The following is a 27,311-nucleotide window of genomic DNA, read 5'->3' on the forward strand; positions in this document are numbered from 1 at the left end:
CGTTTGATAACACTGGTCAACAACAAATTTGTTGTCTGCGTTTTTTCAGCTGATTTAGGATGAATCTGATGCGCTGAATCCAAAAATCACATTGGTTTTGCTCAATCAGGTCAAGTTTTTGAGCTATGGCCACATGTCTTTTTTATGTTTTTGTTCACATGTACGCTTGTGTAGAGCATTTTAGAAGAAGATGGTGGGGGTAAAATGCCTTGTCAAATAATTGTTTTGATTGGAAATGATTATTTTAATGACAATAAGTATTCAGGTCCGATAGTTCTGGGTGATTATGTCAAAAAGGGATCAGTTTGAAGTCATAAAACCTCGAAATCTTCCATAAATTGGTCCAGCAAAGCATAAAGTTGGGGGATCAAAACTAAGTTAATGGGGCAGTCGCCCCATGAAGTATCCTGATCTTCAATCAGCACGTTGTCCTGTAGCTCATTGTGATGAAATTCCAGTGCCTATCTTCGGAGAACTTCCTGACATTAGTGACGAAGATGCCTCCAGTGTTGAAGGACATGAAGAAGAAGAAGTGGTTCTTGAAGATGATGCTCCACATCCATTTTCCCAAAAGGAGTTGAATGATCTAGTTCGCGACCTCAGCTTGTCAAAGGACTCTGCTGAACTGTTGGCATCCAGATTGAAGGAAAAAAACCTCCTCTCTGACAGTGCTCGCATCAGCTTCTTCCGCAGAAGGCATCAAGAGTACCTCCGTTTTTTCTCGGAAGAGAGGGACTTGGTGTACTGTGCAGATATTGCGCAGCTTCTGCTCAAGCTTGGAGTGCCACAGTACGAACCCAAAGATTGGAGACTGTTCATTGACAGCAGCAAGCGATCACTGAAATGTGTTCTGCTACACAACGGCAACCAGTTTGCCTCTATACCCCTGGCTCACTCGAGTACACTGAAGGGGAACTATGAAGCGGTGAAGTATGTGCTGGAGAAAATTGGTTATGATCAGCATAAGTGGTTTATTTGTGTTGACCTGAAAATGGTGAACTTTTTGTTGGGACAGCAGTCTGGCTTCACCAAGTACCCATGTTTTCTGTGCATGTGGGATAGTAGGGACCGTGCTCAGCATTACACGAAGAAGGACTGGCCTGTGCGGGAGGAATTGGTGCCTTGCAAAGAAAGGAACGTCATCAACGATCCTCTGGTGGACAGAGACAGAATACTCTTTCCACCGCTGCACATCAAGCTCGGCTTAATCAAGCAGTTCACCAAGGCTCTGGACAAGGATGGTGACTGCTTCATTTACTTGTGCCAGGCTTTTCCAGGATTGACCATGGAGAAGTTGAAAGCTGGCATCTTTGACGGTCCTCAGATCCGTCAGCTCATCAGAGATCCAGAGTTCGGAAACTCAATGAACAAAGTGGAACTGGAAGCGTGGAAGGCATTTGTTCTGGTAGTGAAGAACTTTCTTGGCAACAATAAGGCCAGAAACTACGCAGAACTTGTCAACAACATGCTGACTGCTTTCAGAAACCTGGGCTGCAACATGAGCGTCAAGATGCACTACCTATTTTCACATATGGACCGGTTTCCTGAGAACCTGGGTTCAATGAGTGACGAGCAGGGGGAGAGATTCCATCAGGACATGAAAAAGATGGAGACCAGGTGTCAGGGATTTAGGAGCAGAGGCAAGGCCAAGGGAGGAAACAGAGAGCGAAGGGGAGGAGGCAGAAGAAAAGATGAGTGATGACGACGACCCGAGATCTCCTAGTCTTTCCAGTGAATCAGAGGATTCACAGAAAGGAGCACCAGTGGCCAGGGCAAGGGGGGAGTCTAGGGGGGCACCCCAGGAAGATAGAGCCAGAGGGGACTCAGGGGAGAGCAGTTGGAAATCGGGACCAGCGTCACCGCCAGGGAGCAGGGAAGAAGAAGGGAGCCAGGGGGCAAGCGCTGGCAGCTCACCACAGGAGGGAGGGCATGAGTCAGGAGTGGCCACACCTCCATCGGGGAGCGAAGAAACGGTTAAGAGGAAAGTGGAAGGTTGGGCGCGCGCGCCAAGTTCAAATGCAGAGGAAGGCGGCGCAGTAAGCAGCCCGGAAAGGGAACCAGGTCCTAAAGCCCGGCGCAAGGAGGCAGGAGGGTCCGGGTCAGCGTCAGAAGAATCCAGGAAGGAAGAAACCCCGGGGGGTAGAGGGACCCAGAGGAGGACAGTCAGGCGGAAAAGGTGGAGCAGGGCTAGGATATTAAGTTGGTGCACAAGGGGCGGAGACTCAGACGGAGCTTCGCCGATCTAGCTACTAGACGTAGAGTTGCGCGCAGCAGCGTGAGAATGGAAACTGCAATTCAATAAAGACTTTTACTTAATGATCGCTGGCTAGCGTGATCCTCTGTGAGCTAGGATCTTCAAGCAGCTCTGACAGTAAGCTCCGTCTCACTCAATTGTGGGCATCTACAACCTCGAGGAGGGGAGAGAAGCAGGTGCCCACTAGCGAGCTCACGAACGGCAGACGACATGACGGCGGAGCAGCAGATAGAGGAACTTAGAAAAGCAGTGGCACAACTGAATGCCGAGGCTCTCGCATCCAGGAAGAGAGAGGAGGAGGCAGCTGCCGCCTGCAGGGATCTCCAGGTCAGGTTAGATGTGCTGACAAAGCAGACACCCCGGCAGGAGGGAATTGGGTTGGCGAGACGCACAGGCGGGCTGGTCTCTCACTTCGATGGGAACCTGCAACAGTATCCCAACTTTAGAGCAGACGTACTGTGCGCACTGCAACTGCTGCATAAAGACTTTAGAGATGAGCAAGAGAGAGTGGGATTCATCATGTCTCATTTGCATGGGGATGCTAAAGCATGGCTACGCAATTTATGGAGAGATAAGGATCCGGCGCTCCAGAATGCAGATGCCTTTATTAAAGCGATGGATGGGTGTTTTTTATCAAGCATTGACGTGGATCTTGCCCGGAAGGAGGTGCATGGGCTAAGACAAGGGAGGGCCAGCGTCAGGCAGTACCATGCCCGCTTTTTCGCCTTGGTCAGTGCCCTGGAATGGGACAGAGATTCGGCCCCTGTGAAAGACCTCTTTTGGGAGGGGTTGCACAGCTCGATTAAAGATGAGATCGCGAGGGGGGAGAGACCCCGGACCACCCAGGAGGTCGTTCAGAGGGCACTGGCAGTGGGGGTGAGGCTGGAAGAACGCCCGTGGAGCAGGGACGAAGGGCGTGGAGGGCGCGAACCAGCCAGGGGCCCCTCCTTCCTTCCCAGAGACGCAGCGCGGGCGCAATCCACGCCTCCACCAGGAGGAGGAGCCGAACCTATGGAGGTTGGAGGTGCAAGGGCTCAGTCAGCAACCAGAGCCCTAGCACCGGCAGCAGTGAAAGCGAAGCCTCCTAGAGGGAACAGGAAGTGTTACGTCTGTGAGGAGCCAGGGCATATGGCGAAAGAGTGTCCCCAGAGGCTCCACAAGCTCACTGCAGCCTCGGCAATGGTGACTGCAGCAACGCAGCAAGGAGGAACACAGCAGGGAAACGAAGCAGTCTGGCTGGAGGAAGAGGCCCTGGGGCCCAGCCAGACGTGTTAGTGCCGCAGTCCCCAGAGATTTTACAGCCCGTGAACCCCCTCCCGCCCAAACCAGTGGTGAGGCTCACCGCATCTCTCCAGCTGCCCAATAGAATCACCATGGACGTGCCCATCACAGTGGACTCGGGCAGCAACGCGGACTTTATAGGGCAGGACTTTGTCGACAAGCACGCTATACAGTTGCTGCCGGCCACACTGCCCCTGCAGGTTGTCACGGTGGATGGCAGGGAGTTGCTAGGGGGGCAAGTGGTGAAGCAGACGCCGCCAATGGCGATGCGACTTGGGAATCACAAAGAAATCATCAGCTTCAATGTCACTCAACTATCGGATACGCCCATTGTATTGGGAATGAGTTGGCTGGACAAGCACAGCCCAACGCTGGCTTGGTACCAGAGGCAGCTGGTCTTCGGCTCTTCCTTTTGTGCTGAACACTGCATCGTGCACCGGCAGGAAGGAGAGGAAGAGGAGTCACAGCTGCTGCTAGGCACGCTGCAAGCGATTCCCCACAAGTACGCAGAATTTTTGGAAGTTTTCTGCGAGAAGGAGGCGGACAGGCTACCCCCTCACAGACCATATGACTGCAAAATTGACCTGCTGCCGGGGGCGGCGCTGCCTAAAGGGAAACTGTATTCCATGTCGGAGGACGAGCTGCAGGAACTCAAAGAGTTCATCGATCATAATTTGGAGCGCGGTTTCATCCGAGAGTCCAAGGCAGCGGGGGGCAGTCCTGTATTCTTTGTTAAAAAGCGAGACACGCCCCAAAAAAGACTGGTCGTGGACTATCGCATTTTAAACAGTGTGACCAAGCCGTCGGACTTCCCCATGCCCCGAATCGACGACCTCCTGGCGAAGGTGCGGAAGGGAAAAGTGTTCACCAAATTAGACCTGCGAGGGGCGTACAACCTCATTCGCATGCGGGAGGGGGATGAGTGGAAGACGGCCATGTTCACGCCACTGGGTACCTACGAATACAGAGTTATGCCTTTTGGACTGCAAAATGGCTCCCACATTTTTCAAGCTTTCATGCATCACGTGTTGGCGGGACTTCTCTACAAGACGTGCGTCTGTTTCTTAGATGACATCCTGATCTTTTCGGAATCGCAGCAGGAGCATGACAGGCACGTCAAGGAAGTGCTGACCAGACTAAAGCAACATAGGCTCTACGCCAAGCTGGAGAAGTGCCAATTCGACGTGACGGAGGTGGATTTTCTGGGCTACAAGTTGTCTGACAAGGGGCTCGCCATGGACAGCGCCAAGGTTCGAGCGGTATTGGACTGGAAGAGCCCACGCAACCGGAAAGAGGTCCAAAGGTTTGTCGGCTTTGCGAACTTCTATCGCAAGTTTATCAAGGGCTTCGCTATGCAGACAGCGGCCATCACAGACACGCTTAGCTCCAAGAAAAAGAAGTTCGTTTGGACGGAGGAGGCGGAACAGTCCTTTCAGGCACTCAAGCGTCTCTTCGCGTCGGAAGAGCAGCTGCTTCACGTCAACCCCAGCAGGCCGATGAGGGTGGAGACAGACGCCTCGGACAGAGCCGTGGGGGCGGTCCTGCTGCAAAAGGACCAGCAGGGGGTGTGGCGACCGGGAGCGTTTTACTCCAGGAAGCTCAGCAAGTCCGAGCAGAACTACACCATCTGGGACAGGGAGTTGCTGGCCATTCATGCAGCGTTCAAAGCGTGGCGGCACTTCCTGATCGGCGCCAAGCACACGGTGCAGGTTTGCACGGACCACAAGAATCTGGAGCACTGGCGCACGGCACAGTTCCTAAACCAGAGGCAGATACGCTGGGCTGAGTTTTTTGCGAACTTCGACTTCCGCATAGAGTATGTCCCGGGGGACACTAACATCATGGCGGACGCCCTCTCCCGTAAGCCACAGTATCTGGAGGACGCAACGCCAGCGGCAGCCATGCACATCTTCGCACCAACAGTATGGGCGTGCGCCGCGGCCACCGTGGACCTGGAGGCGGTGCGACGAGCGTTGCAGGATGACTCCTTCGCGCAAGCAAAGATGGCAGAGGTGCAAAGGGGCAAGGCTGTGGCCGACGGTTTCCAGCTACGAGATGGATTGCTCATCCGTAAAGGGGCCATCTACGTGCCGGGAGACGACCTTCGCGCCAAGGTGCTGCAGCAGCTGCACGACGCGCCCACGGCCGGGCACTTTGGCAAGGAGAAGACGGTGGAATTAGTAGCCAGGGATTTCTGGTGGCCTGGAATGAGAGGGGAGGTCGCAGACTACGTGGCGAGGTGTGACACCTGCCAGAGGGCCAAACCAGTGCACAGACCGCCGGCCGGACTGTTGGAACCGCTGCAAACTCCGGTCGAACCTTGGGAAAGGGTGGCTCTGGACTTTGTCACAGATCTGCCCAGCTCGAGGGGCAAGACGGCAGTGCTGGTGGTGGTGGACCTGTTTTCCAAGATGGCCCATTTCATTCCGTGTGCTAAGGTGGCCACGGCGGAGCAAACCGCCAAACTGTTCATAGACCACGTGTTCAAGGTTCACGGTCTGCCACGGTCTATTCTGTCCGACCGCGGGCGGCAGTTCATCTCGAATTTCTGGCAGAAGCTGATGGGCTTCCTGAACGTCAAGATCAACCTGGCGTCGGCGAGACACCCGCAGACCAACGGGCAAGCGGAGCGGGTCAATGCCATCATGCAGCAGTACCTGAGATGCTATGCGAATCAACAGCCTGCGACGTGGGTGGATTACCTGCCGCTTGCCGAGTTCGCCTACAACAACACGAAGCACGTGTCCACGGGGGTCACGCCGTTCTTCGCCAACAACGGGAGGCACCCCAGAACCTTCCCGGGACTGGAAAGAATGGGGGAGGGGGAGCCGCAGACGGCAGATGCGTTCGCGTCGGAGCTGCAGGAAGTCCACGATCAGCTGAGGCGCCACCTGGAGCTGGCCAAACACGCATACAAGGTACAAGCGGACAGACACAGAAGGGTTGGCGAAGAGCTCCACGTGGGAGACTGGGTCTGGTTAGCAGCCCACGCAGTGCCGGCCAGGTCGTTGGCCAAGAAGAAACTAGGGCATAAACAACTGGGGCCCTACCAAGTCGAAGAGCAGGTCAACCCGGTAGCTTTCAGACTGGCACTTCCGGAGGGTTCCAGAATGCATCCGGTGTTCCACAGATCGGTGCTCACTCCCTACAAGGCACCGCACAGGTTCCAGGAACCCGGAACGGCGCCAAGTCCGGTCAGAGACAGAACAGGGCACGCGGGAGTGGCACAGAAGGAGCGCATCAACGAAGTCACGGAGATTTTGGACTCCAGATGGGGGGAAGAGGGGGTAGAATACTTTCTCGCCAAGGAGGGCACCCCGGCCAGTGCGAACAGCTGGGTGCCGGGCTACGCCTTGGACGAACCTCTACTCAAAGACGAGTTTCATGCCCTCTTCCCACATAGACCTATGCCAGCAGACTTTTTCGACGACTGGCTTTTCACGCCCACGCTTTCGGCCAGCACTTTCCGGGGGTTCGACTCGGAAGAGGACCCGACACAAGACGTCCGTTCCCCGGAGGGGTCACCCTCGGGATCTGCATCAGAACCCTCGTATTGGTGGGACGATAGACCAGAGGAGCAGTTCCGCAGAAGGTGGCTGGAAGGCCCAGGACGAGCAACGCCGCCAGGAGGAAGTGAGGGAGAAACGGACATGGACGTTTTCGGGGACGACCCTGGTTTCGAGCACGGCGGCACAGAGATGGAAGCGGAGGTGACCGTCGTCGACGAGAGCAGGGAGGGAGACCCGCGAGACTTCAGATGGAGGCCCGCCACGGGAAGCGAACGATATCCGACGTTCGTCCCTTTGCAACAGCAGCACCCAGCTCCAGCACCGGAAGGAGGGGAGGGGGGAATGGGGGGCTTCGAGGGGGGGATGGATGTCAGGGATTTAGGAGCAGAGGCAAGGCCAAGGGAGGAAACAGAGAGCGAAGGGGAGGAGGCAGAAGAAAAGATGAGTGATGACGACGACCCGAGATCTCCTAGTCTTTCCAGTGAATCAGAGGATTCACAGAAAGGAGCACCAGTGGCCAGGGCAAGGGGGGAGTCTAGGGGGGCACCCCAGGAAGATAGAGCCAGAGGGGACTCAGGGGAGAGCAGTTGGAAATCGGGACCAGCGTCACCGCCAGGGAGCAGGGAAGAAGAAGGGAGCCAGGGGGCAAGCGCTGGCAGCTCACCACAGGAGGGAGGGCATGAGTCAGGAGTGGCCACACCTCCATCGGGGAGCGAAGAAACGGTTAAGAGGAAAGTGGAAGGTTGGGCGCGCGCGCCAAGTTCAAATGCAGAGGAAGGCGGCGCAGTAAGCAGCCCGGAAAGGGAACCAGGTCCTAAAGCCCGGCGCAAGGAGGCAGGAGGGTCCGGGTCAGCGTCAGAAGAATCCAGGAAGGAAGAAACCCCGGGGGGTAGAGGGACCCAGAGGAGGACAGTCAGGCGGAAAAGGTGGAGCAGGGCTAGGATATTAAGTTGGTGCACAAGGGGCGGAGACTCAGACGGAGCTTCGCCGATCTAGCTACTAGACGTAGAGTTGCGCGCAGCAGCGTGAGAATGGAAACTGCAATTCAATAAAGACTTTTACTTAATGATCGCTGGCTAGCGTGATCCTCTGTGAGCTAGGATCTTCAAGCAGCTCTGACACCAGGTATCAGGGTCGCTGGGACGCAGTCATGATGGCTGACTGCTGTTGGACTCTGAAGAGAGACCTCCGTGCTGCTGAGCATTCCAGGAGTTCCAAGAAACAGAAGTTCAAGCCCTGAAGTTTTAAAAATGGTGAAGCAACATGCAATTTACGTGTACTTACCTTTATCAATGCCCACCATTCAGTTTACAGAAAACCTGACCTGATGGAGAGAAACGGATGCCATTTCCTGATTCAGCAGTGCAAAAATACCCTAAATCAGTTGTAGAAATCTAGACAACATTCAAAAAGTAAAAAATTGTTGCCCAGTGTAATCAACACTCCATGCTTAGTTTACCTTTAGCAGGTTACTCTCTGTGCTCTTGGCTTGACCTTCCATGCATAATGGACTGTAAGTGGTTATAGAGAAGTGTCTAGTGTGGGCAACCTTTGGTGCTCCGGATGTTGCTGAACTACAATTACCATCAGCCAAAGTAAGCATATTTGATGACCAGAGATGAGGACCAAAGGTTCCCCACATCTGGGATCAGCTGTAGAATGGGTTGAGTGATAGTACAGATAACAAGGAGAAATCCAGAAAGATGAGGTCAGTGCCAGACTTTGGACAGCCAGTAATATAGAGCTGCCAGTGAGCCCCCAATATTCGCACAGGCAATGCCCAACCTGGTTGAGCTTCAGTATGAGGGTGGAGCTTCAATTCTAGTATGAGGCCATGTTTCAATTCTTTAGACCACCTATATATGGCCTGCCCATACATAAATTTGTTCTTACTCTAGAAACAATTTCTCACTATAAGCTACAATAAATATGAGACTGGGAAACTTTTGTTTCCTTACTTCAGCAATAGATTTGTTGTTAAAAGTTTCTTTTTAAAACTGAACAAGAATTATTCAATTGTCACTGCTATATAACTGTTTGGGAAAGCTTCTAGTCTTAGAATTTATACTGATGTGCTTTTCCACACTACAGCGGTTGATCTATGCTTCTCTCTCTCATTTATTTTATCCCTCAATTTTAAAAATAACCAGCTTGAAACTGTTCGCGAAGATCCAAGCAACTCGGAACCATTGATTCTCTTTGAGGCAACTTCCACTAACCCAGTTGGTGACCATTTCTTTATATTTATTGCATTAGTTGCTGTGTAGAATTGCATTTATTTATTTATTAAATTTATAAACAGCCCTTCATCTAAAGATCCACTGGGTAATTTACAGCATAAAAGTACAAAATGAAAACACAAAAGATATAGCACACCAAAAACAAACAAACAAACAGAAAAAACAGTAACCTCCCTCAGTTTTGATTTTACTTATATACCCTTTTGTATCCTTGCTGGAAAAGTATTACTGCATGTGCATTTTAAAAAGATGGCTGTGGAATAGTAGGAGAAAGAGAGCTTACTTCATTAGATAATTTCCTGGCAAATACAATGCTGGAACTATAACCTGTTAACAAATTGCATTTGGACAGTTCTCATACAATAGGACCTGTTCACATGACCCTGAAAAATGATTGAAATATGAGATGAACCAACAGGCTGATTGTGATTACAAGGCAGTCATCATGTGATTGTTGGGTTACAAGCATAAGTTTCAGGTTTTCACTGTGGACAGAACTCTTGCTGCAATGTACTGTGTTAGATGTAGTAAAAGAAGAAAACAAGACTTTGGCTGCAATATGGAACACAGTTTCTTGTAAATAAGTCACTGAACACAATGGAGCTTACTACTGAATAACTGTATGTAGAATTGCAGTTTATATCACATTTGTGAAGCAATTCCTTTGCTGTTTCACTTCCTTTCAAATTCAACCCACCAGCTTGCTTTGTGGCACATAGTTTAGCTTCAAAACTAGATTATATAATATAGGAAATTAAATTTGTCCTGATTGTACTCTTCTTCTAAGGTCTTCTCCTGAGGTCTCTCCAGACCTACAGGTTTCTGTCAGCCTGTAACCTCTAAAATGATTTGCAGGTTTCCCCTCTCTATTTCTTTTTCTTTTTTAAAATTACAAGCTTACTTTTCCTCTCTTTTATAAGGAGACTTCACTTGAAGAGATGTCTGATAAAGTTGCCCTGACACAGGACACAGTTAATGATGACAAACAAGGTACAATAGCAAACTGCTGTCTTTTAATTAATTAGGTTTCAGCTGGAAATGGATAATTTATACAGCTCCTCTTGGTTAAGAAAATGAAATGAAACTGGGCATCTCTGGCAAGGCATGTGGCTCCTGTCAATGAGCCCCCCCCCCTCCGGCCCGTCCTCTTACCTACTGAAAAAGCTCAGTGCTTGTATTTCGTAATAAAGATTGATGCTTCTGCATAACTGCCTCAGACAGTATTGATTTCTCACACAACCATCTGTGGAACAACATTATAGTAATGTTATAAGAACTAAGGCTAAGCTCTGGTAAAGTTATGCATGATATATGTACTATTCTTATCCGTTTAGCTACTAAATGTTTTTCCTAAACTTCTGCATACTTTATCCTGGGCTTCCAAAGGTTTACATCTCAACTAAAAATTCATAAGAGTAGTTTACTGTTGGGAAGTCTATGCAGGAAACAACAAACATTATTGAAGTTAAATGTATCTTAAAGCTTATCCATATTATGTAACTTCAACGTTGGTCTTAGCCCTGATAACTCTCTGTGTGAGCTGAATTCTTCTTAGCATGTGACAAGGACATTTATAGGGACAAATAAGAGTTAGAAGTGGTAACTGGGATAACCTTTTTTCCTATGTGGAATAATTAATAACAAGTAACATTCCGGTTTTTGTTTTTACTAAGGTCTGAAAGTTAGTGCTTCTTCCCAGACAATACAGAAGGAAGTCAAAGCATCTCAGCACTTGGCTGTCAAAACAGGTATGGAAAAATTCCGATATAACACAGAAACAGGTTTGTTTTAATGTGGAATCTCTAAGTTTACTTACATTGGTGCTTGCTTCAGCATAAAATATATTTATTATTGGGTTATTAGCTATCAGCAGTATAAAGAAAATGGCTTCAAGGGTTTCCAGTATATATAAAGTATTGACCAGAATCTTGTGCATACATAGCTGTCTGCCTATTATAACTAATTGGCTCTACCTTGGAATATTTTTCCTCTTCACTGTGTGAAGTATTAGAGAAGCTTTTGTAAGACTTGTGTATTTGTTGGTCTAGTGAATGAAGGAAGAAAAATGAAAAGAAGCTTATTCCTTGTTACATTTAAACTTCAATCTTATGCATAATCATTAGAATTTAATAGCACTTGTTTTTCCCCACATTGTTAGAAAAAGATATACTTTATTTTGATCTCTCTGTAAAAGCTATCTTATTACATTTTAAAAACTGTTTCAAAAAGAAATAATCCAAAATGCACCTAGCAAAATTGGGTCGCTGAGCACCTGCTGCTGAAGTTCTGTCTCCTACATAAGAGGATTGTCATTAATGAATTAATAACTATCCCGTCTTCCTTATGCAAAAAGTCCTGAACTTACACATGATCTAAAGTGAAGAGCCACTTAGTAAAATCTACTTTTCTTCCTGAACTTTATTGACTGTCACTTTCGTTTAGTATAATACTGCCTTCTTATAGTTCATATAAACATACAGAAAAATGTACCACTTGAAAGTAGATGTATATGTCTGAATGGTCCTGCATGTTAAAACCAAACCACTCTATATATAAAAGTTAGTATCTCAGGAAGAAATAGTATATCTTAGGTATCTTCCTGTTCTGTAAGTTTTCTATGTTCTTTGTTTTTCGAACAATCAATAGATCATTGCTTGTCATGGCCAATTGAACCATCTTCGAGTTCTCCTCCCATGGCTGCAATTTTATGTGGTTATACAATGAAAACTTGTAACAGGTGCAGCAGTGTAATAATGTATAGAATGTAGCTGCACAGGCCAATTTGTATTTTATTGCTGTAACATGAGAGGTTCATGTGTCATACTGCTAATGGCCCAGTGCAGACATAAAAATCTTAGTTCAATAAATGATGGTTTTATTGGGCCAGAAACAAACTGTCCATTCAGAGTGGCTGGGAAACCCAGTCAGATGGGTGGCAAACAAACAAACAAACAAACAAACAAACAAACAAACAAACAAACAGGTTTTCTGTCCAGTAAGTGGTATATACATTTTGCTAAATAAATAGAGTGTAGTTTCTCATTATGTCTGAACCAGGGAACCTAAGGTTACTGACTTCCAAACAAGTCAGGTTAGCAAGCCAACTTTTTACCATGGCTTAGTAACTTGGCTTGTTTGGAAGTCAGTAACCAGAGGTTTCCAGTTTGGATTAACCAAAAACTTCCCTGCTTGTTTCTTAGCTCACATGTGGGAGCACAAAGCTTGCTCATATCTCATCTTAATACACTGAGAGATGATTGTTCAAATGCAGTCTGTTTGTTCAGACCTCAGAATACAGTAAAGGAATTTTTTTTAAATGTGAAATGCCTTATATTCAAGTGCTCAGTAGTGCTGTTCATAGGCAGCAGATGTTTACAGTGATTCATCTTGAAGCATCATTCATAGTTAGGGGATCTGACTTCCTGAAAATATTCCTAACAAGTGATCCTTTGTTACAGTTGCTCAGGAATCTAACACACTTAAAGCAAGACCAAGATCCAGGTAAGCAAAGGGAAGAACAAAGAATAATTCATTTCTTTCTGTGTGTACCTGTTCTTGCCTGCTACCGTCTACATGTTTGCAGTCTATGGTGCGAAAATAACTTGATGATTTCCCCTCCCCCCCTTGCAAAGCAAAAAACCCCATCATTATATAAAAAATGGAGGCTTGCTTGCTATGAATCATTAACCAGTTAGCAATTCTGGGCAGGGTAAAAGTAAGAACTACAAGTGATAGCTAGTGCATTTGTATGCTTAATCGCATAATATATATAAACTATTCGCATATTATGGGGGAGTGAACTAAAATTCAAGAGATGGGGTTTTTTAATCGTGCAGAGCAAAAGAATGGAAATTCCTGTTAGAAAACGTTCAGGAAATCCATCTGAATCCCTTGGCAGTGAAAAAGACAGCTGCAGGTAGGGGAATTTATCTAGATGAAGTGAAATGGTTTGAATTGAGCAAAGTAGATGTAAATATAATTGGTTGGGTAAAGGCTCACAATGATGCCTAAATCTAACTCAGATTTAGGCATGCCTAAAACAGAAGTTTAAGCATGTGTAACTCTGCACTGTTTAAGAACCCTCATGAAAATTCATAATGATCTTAGTGTTTTGTTTCCATTTTTAATGAAACGGTAACAAACATCAACTATTTTCTAGTCAGCACTGAAAACAGTTATTGGCTTAGATCCAAAGACCTATGTGTAGAGTTCTGCACATCCCCAAGACTTCCCTGTGCCTCATTTGCAACCACTCAGTTGCTAGGAAAGTTGCCCAAGGTGCATGTGGATGAGAGATCGTTGTTGTGCTCAGGTTCTGCTTGCAGTGGTTGACCACTATGAGGACCTTTTGCTGGAGTAGATAGAACTTTGGCCTAATCCAACAGGCTGTTATGTTCTTCACTGTGATGATTCCTGTTATTTGCCCGAATGGAGGATACTTGTGTGTGGGTAGAGGTAGTGTAGAAACCTTTGATACTTGAAGAGCTTCAGTGTAGCCTATCAGGCTTGTGCAGAGCTTATCAGAGGCCTGGGACAAGAGTCTTGTTGGAATAACGTTATAATTTTATTGCCCTTTTAAAATGTGTTTGGGGGGGTTATTGGATTGTTTTTGTTGTTATTTTGATTATGTATTTTGTGTTTATATTTTGTGATTTTATCTAGTGAACTGCCCTGAGACCTGTGTGTAGGGCGGTATACAAATTTAATAAATAATAAACTCAAACAAAACCCCCAGCCTGTCCCTATTTTTTTTGCTTCGGCCTCCGAGGCCCAGGGCAAGGGTACCTAGCTGCTCCCCCACCCCCTTGCATGGGCCTGTTGTACAAAGGTAAGAGTCACAACAGTTGCTCCTCACTTTTTGTCTCTGGCCCAGCCTAGGATTAAGGCCCCAGAAGTTTGTTCATGAGGGAATGTAGCCCTTAGGTTAAAAACAAAAAAGTCTAGCTCTGCAGCATTCCATGCCATGGTCTCGCAATGCAATCTATACAACTAAGGAGTTTTTAAAAACTACCCACCTCTGAAAGCCACAGTTTTTAGAATGTCAGTTATACATAAGACTCCCTACTATAAAGAATTGCACACACTACATGTGTTGTGTACACCTGCCTGTACCATATTCAAAAGCCTTCAGTATGTAATCCCTGGAATGACCTGTTTCCGATGTTTTATGTACACATTTGCATCCATATATAGGTTTACCATATATTATCCTTAAATAAAGTGCATTTAAGTGTGATTTCTGCTGATGATAGCTAAAGGCGAGGAGCCAAGTCACCAGATAACTATGAGGTGCTTATCCTAGTTCTACCCAAAGAACATCCTGGCACAGTACTATGACTTATGTGTGTTTGAAGGAGGTGTTACAATCCTCATATGGTAGAGAAGTTTCACATGGTAGGTAATTACATCCTTTCCACTAACACCACAATAAAGCTTAATACGAATCAGAATTCTGTCTGTATGACACACACAGTTCACATTAAATATTATTGTGGAGTGGACTCAAGCTGGCTCTACCATGTGGCTGTAAAGTCAGGGGGTATGTCATATTTAATGAATACATTCTTCCAGTGTTTGCTTTTTACAACCTTTGCAGTAGGCATAAAAACCCCAGTAGCTTTCCCCTTTTAATTTTGTCTTTTTTACCCAAGATCTTATTCAAGCACATCTATAGAAGATGCGATGAAAAAGGGGGGAGAACCACCAACTCCTCCACCAAGGCCACAGAAATCACATTCCAGAGCATCCTCCTTAGATCTCAATAGGATGTTCCAGCAAAACACACAAGGTAAAGTTTCGCAACCCTTTATATATGGCATCTGCTGATTAATGGTTGTTATTACTGTAATAGGCTTTAAAGGCAAATGTAGTAGTTACATGCCAAACAATTTCCCAGTTATTTGCACAGGCACTTACAGCTGCTTCACATATGCATCTTCATTTCTTGATGTTGCAACATCAGACGACAATTTGAATATTCAATGGGTCGGCACATATAGAACTTCCTTTTCACTCACTGTCAGTGCGAGTTGAAAGTGCCACTCAGTTGAGTTGCTGGACTTACTCTTCTTCCGGGAGTCATGAGGAAATGTGTCCTGCCCAGCCGTGTCCCAGGGGATCTTCCAAACAACCAAGGCTGTTGTGGGCATAGACAGTAGCAACAGGCAGCCCAAAGTCCAATTCCAGGCAATCAGAGGTTCCAACAAGGGCTCAGGCAAGAGGCAAGTCAAGGGGCATTCCAAGGTGCAGGTAAGCCAAGGCCAAGATCAGATACAAGACCCAGGGGTAGTAGCAGCAGATCTGCAGCCCCCTAGAAGTTTCTACAGAGAATCCTTCTCATAAGGAAGAGTCCCAAGTCACAGCTTACGAGGAGTCTTCTTCTGCACTCAAGCATTCTACTTGACTGTGCGGGTCTTGGTCTGCCTCTTGAGGTGCCATCATTCCCAGGATTTCAGGGGTGGTTCTGCCTCTGCTTCAGAAGCTGAGCTTCCTTTCTGGGGGGTGGTTTGCCTGCCAGTCTCACGCAAAGGCCCTCCTGGTTCTTCCTTGACTGTTGTTGTGAGCCATTCCTGAGCTTCTGTGGGCTTTAAATCACCCTAAGACAGATTCTTCTCAGGTGAGGAGTCATCTGTCGGGGATGGATGTATAAAAGTTTATAAAAGTTATAAACTGCTTGATTGTAAAAACCCTCAAAGCAGTTTACAAAAAAATGGGAAATGAAGCCATGTCTTGCATTGGTGAACCAGTCCTTAGCCCTTCATGTATACTGGTTGAACAGTGCATTCCTTTATATAACCTTGCTCTGAAATGTCCAGTGCTTCCAGAGAACTTCTAGTAAACAGATAAGTTTGTCAAATTTCCTCCTCCTGGATTATATGCAGCATGCTAGCCAAATATTATGGCCTGACTGGTGTTTGATACACCCTAGGTTTTTGCATATATTTATCAGATAATTGATAGGCTGCAATACTATATATGACAGTTGTTCAGTGCCAAATATAGCTTAAGAAAATGCAACTGCATGTTAGCACAATTTAAAGCTCATGAGTAAGAGGGACTCTTCCTTTGGTTCAAAACTAATAGGATAGTTTTATGTTAAAAATAAAACAGATTCTGTAGCTTATGGACCAAGTTTAATATATTACTACTCAGCTATTTGCATATTCCTCTTGGAAAACAGCACATGGCAGCTGCTTGGGTTTTTTAAATTAAACATTTTTTCAAATGAGTGTCAAACTTCAGGTGAAGCTAAAGCTGCCACTTTAGATTCCTGGCAAAACTGTCATTTATGTCTTTAAGCTTGCTCTCACCTCAGCAGTACCATCATTTTGCAAAGTTGCTGGTGACTTTGGCTAGGAAAAAAACTGTGCCTCCATCGTATGGAGATTTTGTCCATTTGTAATCATCTGAGAAACGAATTTTTGTTTCGGAGGGGTTCTTTTTCATTGTTTGCTTACTATCCATTGATGGAGATTTATTTATTAATTTATTAAATGTGTGTCTCTTCTTATACATACATGCGAATATTGCCTAAGGGATAGCTCAGCCGGTAGAGCATGCAACTCTTAATCTCAGGGTTGTGGGTTTGAGCCCCATGTTGGGTGAAAGATTCCTTCATTGCAGGGGGTTGGACTAAATGATCCAAAAGGTTTGATGTGTGTATTTATATGTTTGCATATATAATTTTATAGATGCACACACATCCAACTATCTTTGGTAATAGTGGAGACCGCAGCACTGTGATATGTTTTCATTATGATGCAGTGACCCAAAAAAGCATCTCTCAACAATTCATCATGCTGCCTTCTGTGTCTCTGCTTTGCATACTGAACATTTCGGGTTCCAGGACTTCTTCCACCTGGCCAGCTTTGTACTGCTCCTTCTGCTACAGACTGTGCAAATGGCTGCTTAATTCCTTAACAGAAGAGCTGGTGTGTGCCAGCAATTTGCCTCATGCTGCATTTCCTATGCTGTGTTCCTTTTAATCATGCTGTGTTTAATAGTCTGATCAGTACATTAAATTAAGAAAGGTGGCAACTCAGACTAGTCTTTCAAGTTTTATATGGCTGGATAAAAACCAACAAAGCCCACCCACAGAACACTTAAGGTATTGCTTAAATTTAAGATACTGGTACAATCTTCTGCTGGCTATGCATGCTTAGTATAATTTAAGTCTTCATCAAACTGTGATGAAGCCACATAAATTAAATGGGTTATGTAAAATATAAGCAGAATCAGAGCATTTAGATCCTATACACATTGCTATGTAGTCTTCTGTCATATAGCTCTGCATTTAGGGTTGTATTATTCAGAAAGCCCACAAATGCATGTGAAATAGGAACTGAGTAGGCATCTGGGGTTTTTCCTTAGCCTTCTATAATTACAGGGAAAAGTCATACAAAGGTTCCACCTGTAAATCATGAATTCCTATTCATGTTAAATGTACTATTCTATTCAAGTTGCTTTATGACAGCAGGCTGTGGATGAAAGGGCACCTTTCCCCTCTGAAAAACTTGTACAAGTCCTGAATAAATGAGTAGAGCTGTACACTCCTGCTTCAGAATCTGGAGCTAGGTAATTAATTTTTAACACAGTTACACGCTATGTATTTGGAGCTGGATATTTGAAAAAAATAGTAAAGCAGAACTTTAAACAGTAGAATACAGGAACTTACTTATAGACTGGCATTGATGAAAGAGAAGCAAAACATTTTGCCTTACCAGTTTTTTTCCAATCAGAAGGGGTAATTCAAAATTGAAAGGGTACCTCAGTGATAATCTTGGTATACTGGAATTTTAACAAAGATCATGTCCTTTCAAATTGACCTGATTTAAACAAGTATTAAGGAGTTTGTAATTACACGTACTAGAAGTGTAGATTAAATAATAAACACCAGAATTCAAGGTTGTTGCAGGAAGTTTCCATGCAGATATTGGGGTTTAATATTCATCTAATAGCCCCTTTCCTAGCAGAGCCCCTGAGGGAGTGACACATTGAATGCTTCTTGGTTCATGGAGGAGTATGCTCAAATGTGAGCCACCAATGAAAACAAGACAGGGAAATGCAAGCTTCTTTTAAAAAAGCAAAAAACTAATAATTACCATATTTTTCCGTGTATAAGACTAGGTTTCCCCCCTAAAAAAAAGTCAAAAATTAGGGAGTGTCTTATACATGGATACATCTCCTCCCATTTTCTTAACCTGAGTCCCCCAAAATAGGGGCATCTTATACATGGGGGCATCTTATAGACAGAAAAATACTGTATGTATTTTACATATCTTAGCACATCAATTATACAATTGTCATTGTTAATCTTACACTCCACACACTTGACTTCCACACACATCTCCTTAATTGCCACCCATCTTCTGCTTATTTTTAACTGCTGCTCATATATTAACCCCACTTGGGTCTCTGGCTCTCTCTTTCCTTCTCCAGCAAGCCAGCCTTTCTCCTCTCAGGGCTATAATGGGCTGTGCTGACTGAGTTGCCCTGTAGAGTTGCATTGGGAACTTCTTAAAGGGGCAGTCATGTCCCTTTAAGGGAATCCCCTGGAGATCTTCACAGCCCCAAATGCAAAAAATAATAATTTTAAAAAACAGACTCAATTTCTGGGTTGTTGTTGTTGAATATCTATTTTCCACAACCTTGATATGAAGGCCATGGGGTTTAGATTATATTGGCAGGATGTGGTTAGCGCCATCGGCAATGGCAGAGTTCCTCTGATCGGGAGGAACCCGCTCCGTGAAAATCGGGTCTTGCCACCGCAGCGAAGGCAGAGACCCTTTAAAAATCCCAGGCGGAGGAAGCCTGGGAACGTGGGATTCGGCTGACACCCTACTCGCAGGGAAACCCCTTTTCGGGGATCCGAAGCGACGTGGGGTGAGCGGCGCGGTGTTTTGAATCGACTGCTACTTTTACGGAGTGAAGCCGCACAGCCGTTGCCGGAGAGCGCTGACTTTTTCCTGTGGACAATTGGACTCTAAACAACTACCCATGAGTAAAACGGAAAATTTGATTAAGAAACATTTTAATTTGGCACCGAAGCGGGAAGGTTCTAGACAGGAAGTCCGCCTTCCGCTTTTTGTAAATAGACTGAAGCAAAAATTTGCAAGCTAAAGTCTGGAAAGTCTCATATAAAGGACTAAATTTCCTTCAGTTATAACCATCAAAACCCCTTTTGGAAGCAGGAGAAAAGGGGGGAATTTTGATTGTTCAAGCCTGCAGGAGAGAGAGTAAAGAAAGATAAATTTCCACCGTCTCAAACCTGGAAACGGGGTGCCAGAGACAGAAATTCTTGGGGAAGTTCATTGACTGTGAATGGAACGGTTTTTTTGACAGATAGTTAAAAAAAAGAGAAACAAACTGATTCCAATGTTGCCTTTTGCAATCAAAAGATACAAAATATATGAAAAATGAAAGTAATTTCTTTTGTTGGACCTGTTTACAAAAGATGGATACAAATAGAAATTGTCTCCTCTAGAGGGAGCTTGTTAAATTGTTGCTGGAGTCGATCTGGGGATTTTACAGCTGCAAGATTAGGATTGTGAGACTAGACTCTGGCCTTGAATAAAAATGTGTTTAGAAGAGGTTTTGGTGCTTGCTTTTTGCAAGACAAGCGCTTTGTTGGAGCAGATGCATGAGAAGATGGATTTGATGACTGTTGCAGTCAAAAACTTTGGACAAACGGTGAATACCCATATAGAAACCATCCAGGAACCAGCTCAGGAACTTGTTTTGACAGGGCAAGTGCAAGTGCAGAAGATAATGGAGGAGGTCGCTGTTGAACCTCAAGTAACACAAATGGAGCGACCCGAGGCCCTGCAGGAGCATAAGCCGCTGTTCTTGAAGATTGAATCTGGAGTGGGCCAGGGGGGGTCTGGAGTTGTGGGGGCTTTTAATTTTGGAGGGTCTTTGAAACATGCTTTTAAATACTTTTTGGACTACAGTGCTGAGTGTGGGGAATGGGACTGTGGGGAATGGGCTGATCTGCTGAGGGGAGATGGAGATATCTTTGGGTCGGAGTCTCCCCGAGTCCTATTCCTCAATGAGAAAGGAAAGAAACTAAGAAAAAGATCAACAGAAGACAAGGTAAAGTGCAGGTATAAACAAGAAGAAGATCTGCAGAAGGGGCATGGAAGAGACTTAAGAGCCTCGGACACAAGAGCACCAGGTTGATGGACTAGATGGAATGGACAGTAAGGACTGACATAACCCAAGACCAGGAAGAAGAGACGTTGGATGAAGATTGGAAGAAAGTTTTTTTTTAAAAAAAATTATTTTGAGAATTAGTGTAAAACTAATGAGTATTAGGGAAAATGTTGGAATGAAACTATTTGGCTTTAGTAGAAATGATATAAGGAGTTATGTATAAATAAATATTAAGTTTTAAGCTTTAAGGTATTTTATGGTAAGATAAGGTTAAAATAAATTAAGGTAAATTGAATGACAGAACATAGTGAAAGATAGCAAGGATTTGCTGAGTGAATTAATATGTTAGACCATTAAGATAAATTACTTAACAAAAATTGAGAAAGATGAAAAGAATTTGCTGGAAAAATTAACTAAACTAGAATACTAAAAGGGAGGTGTGAGCAAATGAAAGATAAAGATATGGAGTATTGGATGTGTGTTTTTTATTGTTGTATTGTTGTATTGGTTTTTATGTTTTTTATTTTCCTTTTTTATGTATCGAAATTTATGTCTTGTTGAATTTTTTGTTGTTTTCCTTTTTTCTTTTTTCTGTAATTTCTAAACCTCTAATAAATATCTTTAAATATATATATATATTGGCAGGATGTGCTGTGATGTGCTCTCTTCTCTCTGTGTGTAGTGCTGAACTGAATTGTTTCTAAGTGTGTGCATTTATGTAAGATCAAAGGAAGATCTTAACTTGTTTATAGAAATTATGAATCAGTACTTTCTAGCACCAGCTGCAGGTGTGTTGCGCCATTGCTCTTTCCATTTTTGACCCTTCTCCCCCTCCTGTTCTTTATATAAAGCACTTTGGACTTAAGATGATTATATACTGCACTCTGGAATTTTTATTGCTAACTGCACTTAGACTACAGAGCCCTAAAGTTACATAAACATGTAGCAAGCATTTCCAGAAATTTAGCATGCTTCAAGATGTCCACCTACTTCCATGGCACGTCTCATAGAAACAGAAATGTCTGTTATGCTTATTACATCTTTTTTGTGGAACCTAAACCGCTGGATTACATACCCGTCTTTGATATCCACATGGAAGTGGCCCCAAGTGAGCATAAATAAGCAAGATTTCTAATACAGTAGTTTCTCCATAAAACAAAATGTACAATCTGCATTGTTTGGGATGTATTTTCATTTGCATAAAAATTGAAAGCCATAGTCTCTGTTCTGAATATTTTTAGAGTTTGACTTTCAGATTTTATTCAGTTGAGAATGCACACATGCATTTGAGAGTTGAGAATGCACAAATGCATGCACACATGCCATTACTGTCTCTAACAAGCAGAATCCAACAGTGACAAATCTAGCATGCCTGTCTCTAACTTGCCTATCTATTGCATATATATTATAATATATAGAAATACATTCACATGCATGTGCATATTTTCTTTCTTTCTCTCTGACTCTCTCTCTCTCTCTCTCTCTCTCTCTCTCTCTCACACACACACACACACACACACACACACACTGTTCTCCTGCTTCGGAAGAGATTTTTGCTGATGCTCTGTTCTAAGAACTCTGGATTGTGCCTGGGAATAGTGCTCACATAAGCATACTACTTTCAAACAGGTCAGAGATATTCTGAAACAGCAGGATTTTATGAATATTTCATGAATAGCTTAAGTTAGAATTTTAGGATTAAAAAAAAGCAGGAAACTGGGTCAAACATGCCTGGTCTGAGCATTTTGCTTGCCTAGAATGCTGAATGCCCAGATACAGCATATTTTCCTAAGCTGAACAAGATGTAGCGCATATATATATATATATATATATATATATATATATATATATATATATCCTGTTGTGAGAGAAACAACTTAGTGTTCTGAAATGAACTGCATTCTGTACCTTTGGCGGTGCTGAAAAGATACTGCACGTGAAACCCTTGCTTGGAAGAAGCCCTAGTTTATTATTTCCTTTTAATGCAATTTGCTATTTCTCCTTGGGGATTTACCTGACCCCACAGATGGCAGTGTTAAGGGTCAGGACATGAACACACAATAAATATTTGCAGTGGCTTTACAGCACGTTTAATAAAAGGACAGCAAATGAAACTTTTTGTAATCCTGTTGTGGTTAAAAATGGAGTTTTCAGTAGAAATTGATTTCAAGATATAAAGAAAAACTATGGATTATTGGCAACACATAGTTCAAAGTAACTAGTTTCTCATGTAGGTGCTGCTAAATGCATTTGAGAGCACCTTCACTGAAAGAATGCAGGACTGATTATGAAACCTGTTTTTAGATTGCAACATGATGGATTCATTTGTGATGTTGCTTCACTTTCGGTCTATATATGCACACTGGGAAGATCTGGGGAACTTCCTGACCTATATACCTATATACATTTTATGAACACAGACTTAACACACACTCGTGATTACTCCCATCAGTCCCAGCAACTGTGGGGTAATGGCCAGGTATGATGGGAGTTGTAGTTCAGCAACATCTGGAGGACCAAATGTTCCCTACACATGGGTTTTGTGAATTCCAGCACAGGAATGTCTGTTTTGCAACAAATAATCTTGTGTCACCTAAAGACTAACCCATATCATTATTACTTACATTTCCATGGACTCAAGTCTACTCTGGAAACTCTGTGTAAGAGATATCTGATGTGTGATACATGCTTTGACTTTTTGTCTAGCTGTAAGGATAACATGTCATGACTGCAATATATACCCAGGTTGCAAATGCTGTAGCCTCCAACTTTTCCAGGACTAGAACCCAGTTTTATTATTTTAATCAAATATTCTGCTACTCCACTCTTTATGCAACCTAGAAGAACTTGGGGATTGGCTAATTCAAGATTGGCAGGGTTTCTATGTTGCTGTTTAAAGAGTTACCTTTCACCTCCAGCTATGTGCACAATATTCACTGGATTTTTTTTCTTAGCACACCCATTTCTTCCCAATCATCAGCCAAATACAGGTATAACCCACAACTATATGTATACCCAATGTATACCCAATACAATTTTGTTTCTGTGATAAAGTAAGAGGAGACCATAGTGATGCTGCTTCCCCTACTGAGCTCTTTTGACAATTTCCACAGCTCTGATCATTGCGCCCTGTTCTGTGATTGGTGGCCGCACATTTTTAATGGTTTTTAAGTGCTTTATGTATGTCCTTAAATTGTTCTTTATTTTTATTTTATCACTATTGTGTTTGCCACCCTGGGCTCCTTTGGGGGAAAGGGCGGGATACAAATTTAATAAACAAATAATTTTCCCAGTTGACAAATTACATACAAGGGTGCTACAAAGAGAAGGCTGATCACGGCTGCTTTCCCATGGTGTCTGTTCACCGGACAGGTAATGAATATCTGATGCACATAAGACCGTTTCATACATTACATACGTGAAGATGGGACCTGGCAGAATGCACCTGGGCTAGGCCTGTGCAGATATCTAGCAGATATCCTCTGGAGAGGAGTCCCTGTGGGGGGGCTGCTGTCCTGTCCCCTCGTTATTATTTATTGTATTTACTCTCCACTTTCTGCACAAAATATCTCAAAGCAACTGACAATTGTAAAATATGATGTTGTTGTTTAGTCGTCTAGTCGTGTCCGATTCTTCGTGACCCCATGGACCAGAGCACGCCAGGCACTTATGTCTTCCATTGCCTCCCGCAGTTTGGTCAGACTCATGCTGGTAGCTTCAAGAACACTATCCAACCATCTCATCCTCTATTGTCCCCTTCTCCTTGTGCCCTCCATCTTTCCCAACATCAGGGTCTTTTCCAGGGAGTCTTCTCATGAGGTGGCCAAAGTACTGGAGCCTCAGCTTCAGGATCTGTCCTTCCAGTGAGCACTCAGGGCTGATTTCCTTAAGAATGGATATGTTTGATCTTCTTACAGTCCATGGGACTCTCAAGAGTCTCCTCCAGCACCATAGTTCAAAAGCGTCAATTCTTCGGCGATCAGCCTTCTTTATGGTCCAGCTCTCACTTCCATACAGTGGCGTAGCGTGGGGGGTGCAGGGGGGGCCGGGCGCACCGGGCGCAACATCTGGGGGTTAAGGTTAGGGGGCGCAAATCCACGGGTTAGGGGGCGCAAATCCACGGGTTAGGGGGCGCAAATGACTTGCCTTGCCCCGGGTGCTGACAACCCACGCTACGCCACTGCTTCCATACATCACTACTGGGAAAACCATAGCTTTTACTATACGGACCTTTGTTGGCAAGGTGATGTCAAGGTATAGTCCGTATAGTTGTAAAATATACAGAATACAAAATATACAGAATACAAAATAAAAGGCAACATCAAAAGATAAAACAAGTATTAATAAAAGTACTAATCTGTGGAATCCTCAGCATGCATGAGGAGGAACACACACACAACCTTTTGAAGGAAATAAACGTCACCACCAACATCAGGCTGGCAGTGAAATTTAAAAGGCTTTCCTTAGTGGCTGTCAGTTCTACCTGCATGTGGAGAAGGGTGGGAATAAGGTTTTCCAGCAGAGAAGGGTGGTGATGTGTAAGAAAATGGTTTTATCAGTGGGGAATTGTTATCAGGAGTAATTGGATAATAGTGTGAAGAATTATCAGAAAGACTTTCCTATAGAGGAAAGATTAAAATGTGAAAACAGTCATTCCCAAATATGTACAACCCCTGCAACTCTATGGGGGGGGGGGAGAAACTATTTAGTAGAGGTCTAAGGATGCACTTTAAGGGATACAAGAAACACAGAAGTGAAATTCAGGGGCAAATCTACTTTCTTGCATAGCCATCAATTTAATTTAAAAATCTTATACAAGAAACCCTGAATTAGGGCAGTCACATTTGATACTTTCATTGGGATAAGTAAGCAAGTTATTTACTATTAAGAAGCTATCCATCCAATTGCTAATTGCATGGTGATGTCGGTTTCTCAAGCTTGAAATGCTACAAAAATGCCTCTTTTCATATGAAAAGCAATCCAAACTTTGTAGCACACACACCTTCCAAATGTTGAAATCTAAACCCACTGACCATTCCCTAAGAATCAGCAACTGAGATTATTTTAACTGGAGACGTCTGGGGTTGCCTCGTAATGCACTTGGAAAATTCTAAGTTGTACCTAGGTTGATGTTCTGCAGAAACAAGTTAAATGTTTTATGTACAGTGGTACCTCTAGTTATGAATTTAATTCGTTCTGGAGGTCTGTTCTTAAACTGAAACTGTTCTTAACGAGAGGCGTGCTTTCGCTAATGGGGCCTCTTGCTGCTGCTGCGCTGCCAGCACACGATTTCCGTTCTCATCCTGGGGCAAAGTTCTCAACTCAAGGTAACTCTTACAGGTTAGCGGAGTTTGTAACCTGAAGCGTTTGTAACCTGAGGCATTTGTAACTGGAGGTACCACTGTACTTAAAACTGGCCGATGGGATACCCTTGAGCTTGAACAAGTATTGAGTTCGCCTGGCAGTTCATCTGCACCTTCATGATACACCTTTAGGTGCCACGTGAAAATCTTCCTCTTCAACCAGGCCTTTTTGGTTGACTAACATCTTACATACTTTTAATTGTGTTTGTGGAGGGAGGGGGGTTATTGGCTTGTTTTGTTTTTATTATGCATTTTGTGTTCTTATCTTGTATTTTTATGCTGTGAACTGCCTTGAGATCTACAGACAAAGGGTGGTAGATGAAATGAATGAATGAATGATGCCATTCTGAAGTCTCTTTCAGAACTGAGTAACCTTTATGTGTTTGTTGTTTCAACATTTAAAATTCTAGCATTTGTTGTTGCAACATTTAAAATTCTAGCATTAAGGTAATGCCATGGGAATGCTAAACAGGAAAATGATTCCTATATATACATTAATTGAAGCCTGTGTGCAGGCTTTTCATAGGTATCAAGCTGTGAGAAAAGGATGTTGGACTGGATGGGCATTTGGCCTGGTCCAGCTGGACTGTTCTTTTCTGTAACCTTAAGCACAGAACACATTTCTCGCCATAACCTTTGGTTTGAACATTCATAGGATTTTTCACTTCCAAAACATGAGCGGCCTTAAACACATATGTGGAAAAGTGAGATACAAATATTTTAGATAAATTAAAATGAAAACTGGCTAAATGGGGAGGGGGAAATACGATTAACATAATGCATGTTTTTTTTTACATTTGATGACTGCAGTTTAACTTTTTTTCATCCTACAAATGTGTTTGTGGGTTTTATGGTTAACGTTACCTGAATTCTAATAGCTCACCACCTTGGTATTTGGGTTTCAGCATGTCACCAGACATTAACAGACTTCAATATTCTCATTTATTCCTTTTCTTTGTTTGTTACACATACCCTTGGCCAGCATTCACTATTTTCCTATAAATCTTAAAATGCAAAAGTCTCTATTATTCCCATATGCTTTATAAATATCCCTGCCCAAATAAGTTTAAAAATGAGAACATGGTTAAGATTTGATATACTTAAAAAAATGCATGTGCAATAAGATTCATAGCTTAGGATACATTTATCTATATAGCGTTCTCGTGGTGTGACTTTAGTGCTAGAATTTTAAATGTCCAAATAACAAACACAAAAGAGGTTGCTAAGTATCTTTTCAAATTGTGTTTGCTAAAAAGGATCAGCAGTTATAAGGGGTTGCTAGAAGGTTAACTATCAAGAGATTCTTCAGTCGTGCTTCATGTGTACGTATAATCTATGTGTCATTATAATTGCTTCACAAAGCCTCGTCTTCTCTGCAGTTCTGGCCTCTAAAGGTTTATGGATTTAACTGAAGCCAGATTGGGAAGTATAATAGATGGTCCCATCATGGGTGTTAGCATCTCAGATTTCTGGCTCAGAGTAGAAGACTGAATTATATTATGTTACCATAAAG

The 27,311-nt window shown here is 43.9% G+C and overlaps 2 protein-coding genes across 3 annotated transcripts in view; both read left to right on the plus strand.

Moving 5' to 3' along the window:
- The window catches only part of REPS2 (RALBP1 associated Eps domain containing 2), a 94,145-nt gene that overhangs the window by 37,204 nt on the left and 29,630 nt on the right, over positions 1–27,311 (plus strand). For both annotated transcript variants that reach the window (XM_081198112.1, XM_081198111.1), the window contains exons 10-14: positions 9,195–9,266; positions 10,205–10,274; positions 10,958–11,032; positions 12,743–12,785; positions 14,936–15,072. In XM_081198112.1, the coding sequence (XP_081054238.1) occupies positions 9,195–9,266; positions 10,205–10,274; positions 10,958–11,032; positions 12,743–12,785; positions 14,936–15,072 (397 nt within the window). The remainder of the gene's footprint in view (positions 1–9,194; positions 9,267–10,204; positions 10,275–10,957; positions 11,033–12,742; positions 12,786–14,935; positions 15,073–27,311) is intronic.
- On the plus strand, positions 398–8,971 carry LOC308588521 (uncharacterized protein; the record flags this gene model as incomplete). The annotated part of the gene is made up of 4 exons (XM_081196929.1): positions 398–402; positions 670–1,617; positions 8,170–8,234; positions 8,943–8,971. The coding sequence occupies 4 exons, from the start codon at positions 398–400 to the stop codon at positions 8,969–8,971; spliced, it is 1,047 nt and encodes a 348-aa protein (XP_081053055.1).

The sequence above is a fragment of the Podarcis bocagei genome (assembly GCF_964188305.1).
Source record: "Podarcis bocagei genome assembly, chromosome: 6".
Taxonomy (NCBI): Eukaryota; Metazoa; Chordata; class Lepidosauria; order Squamata; family Lacertidae; genus Podarcis; species Podarcis bocagei.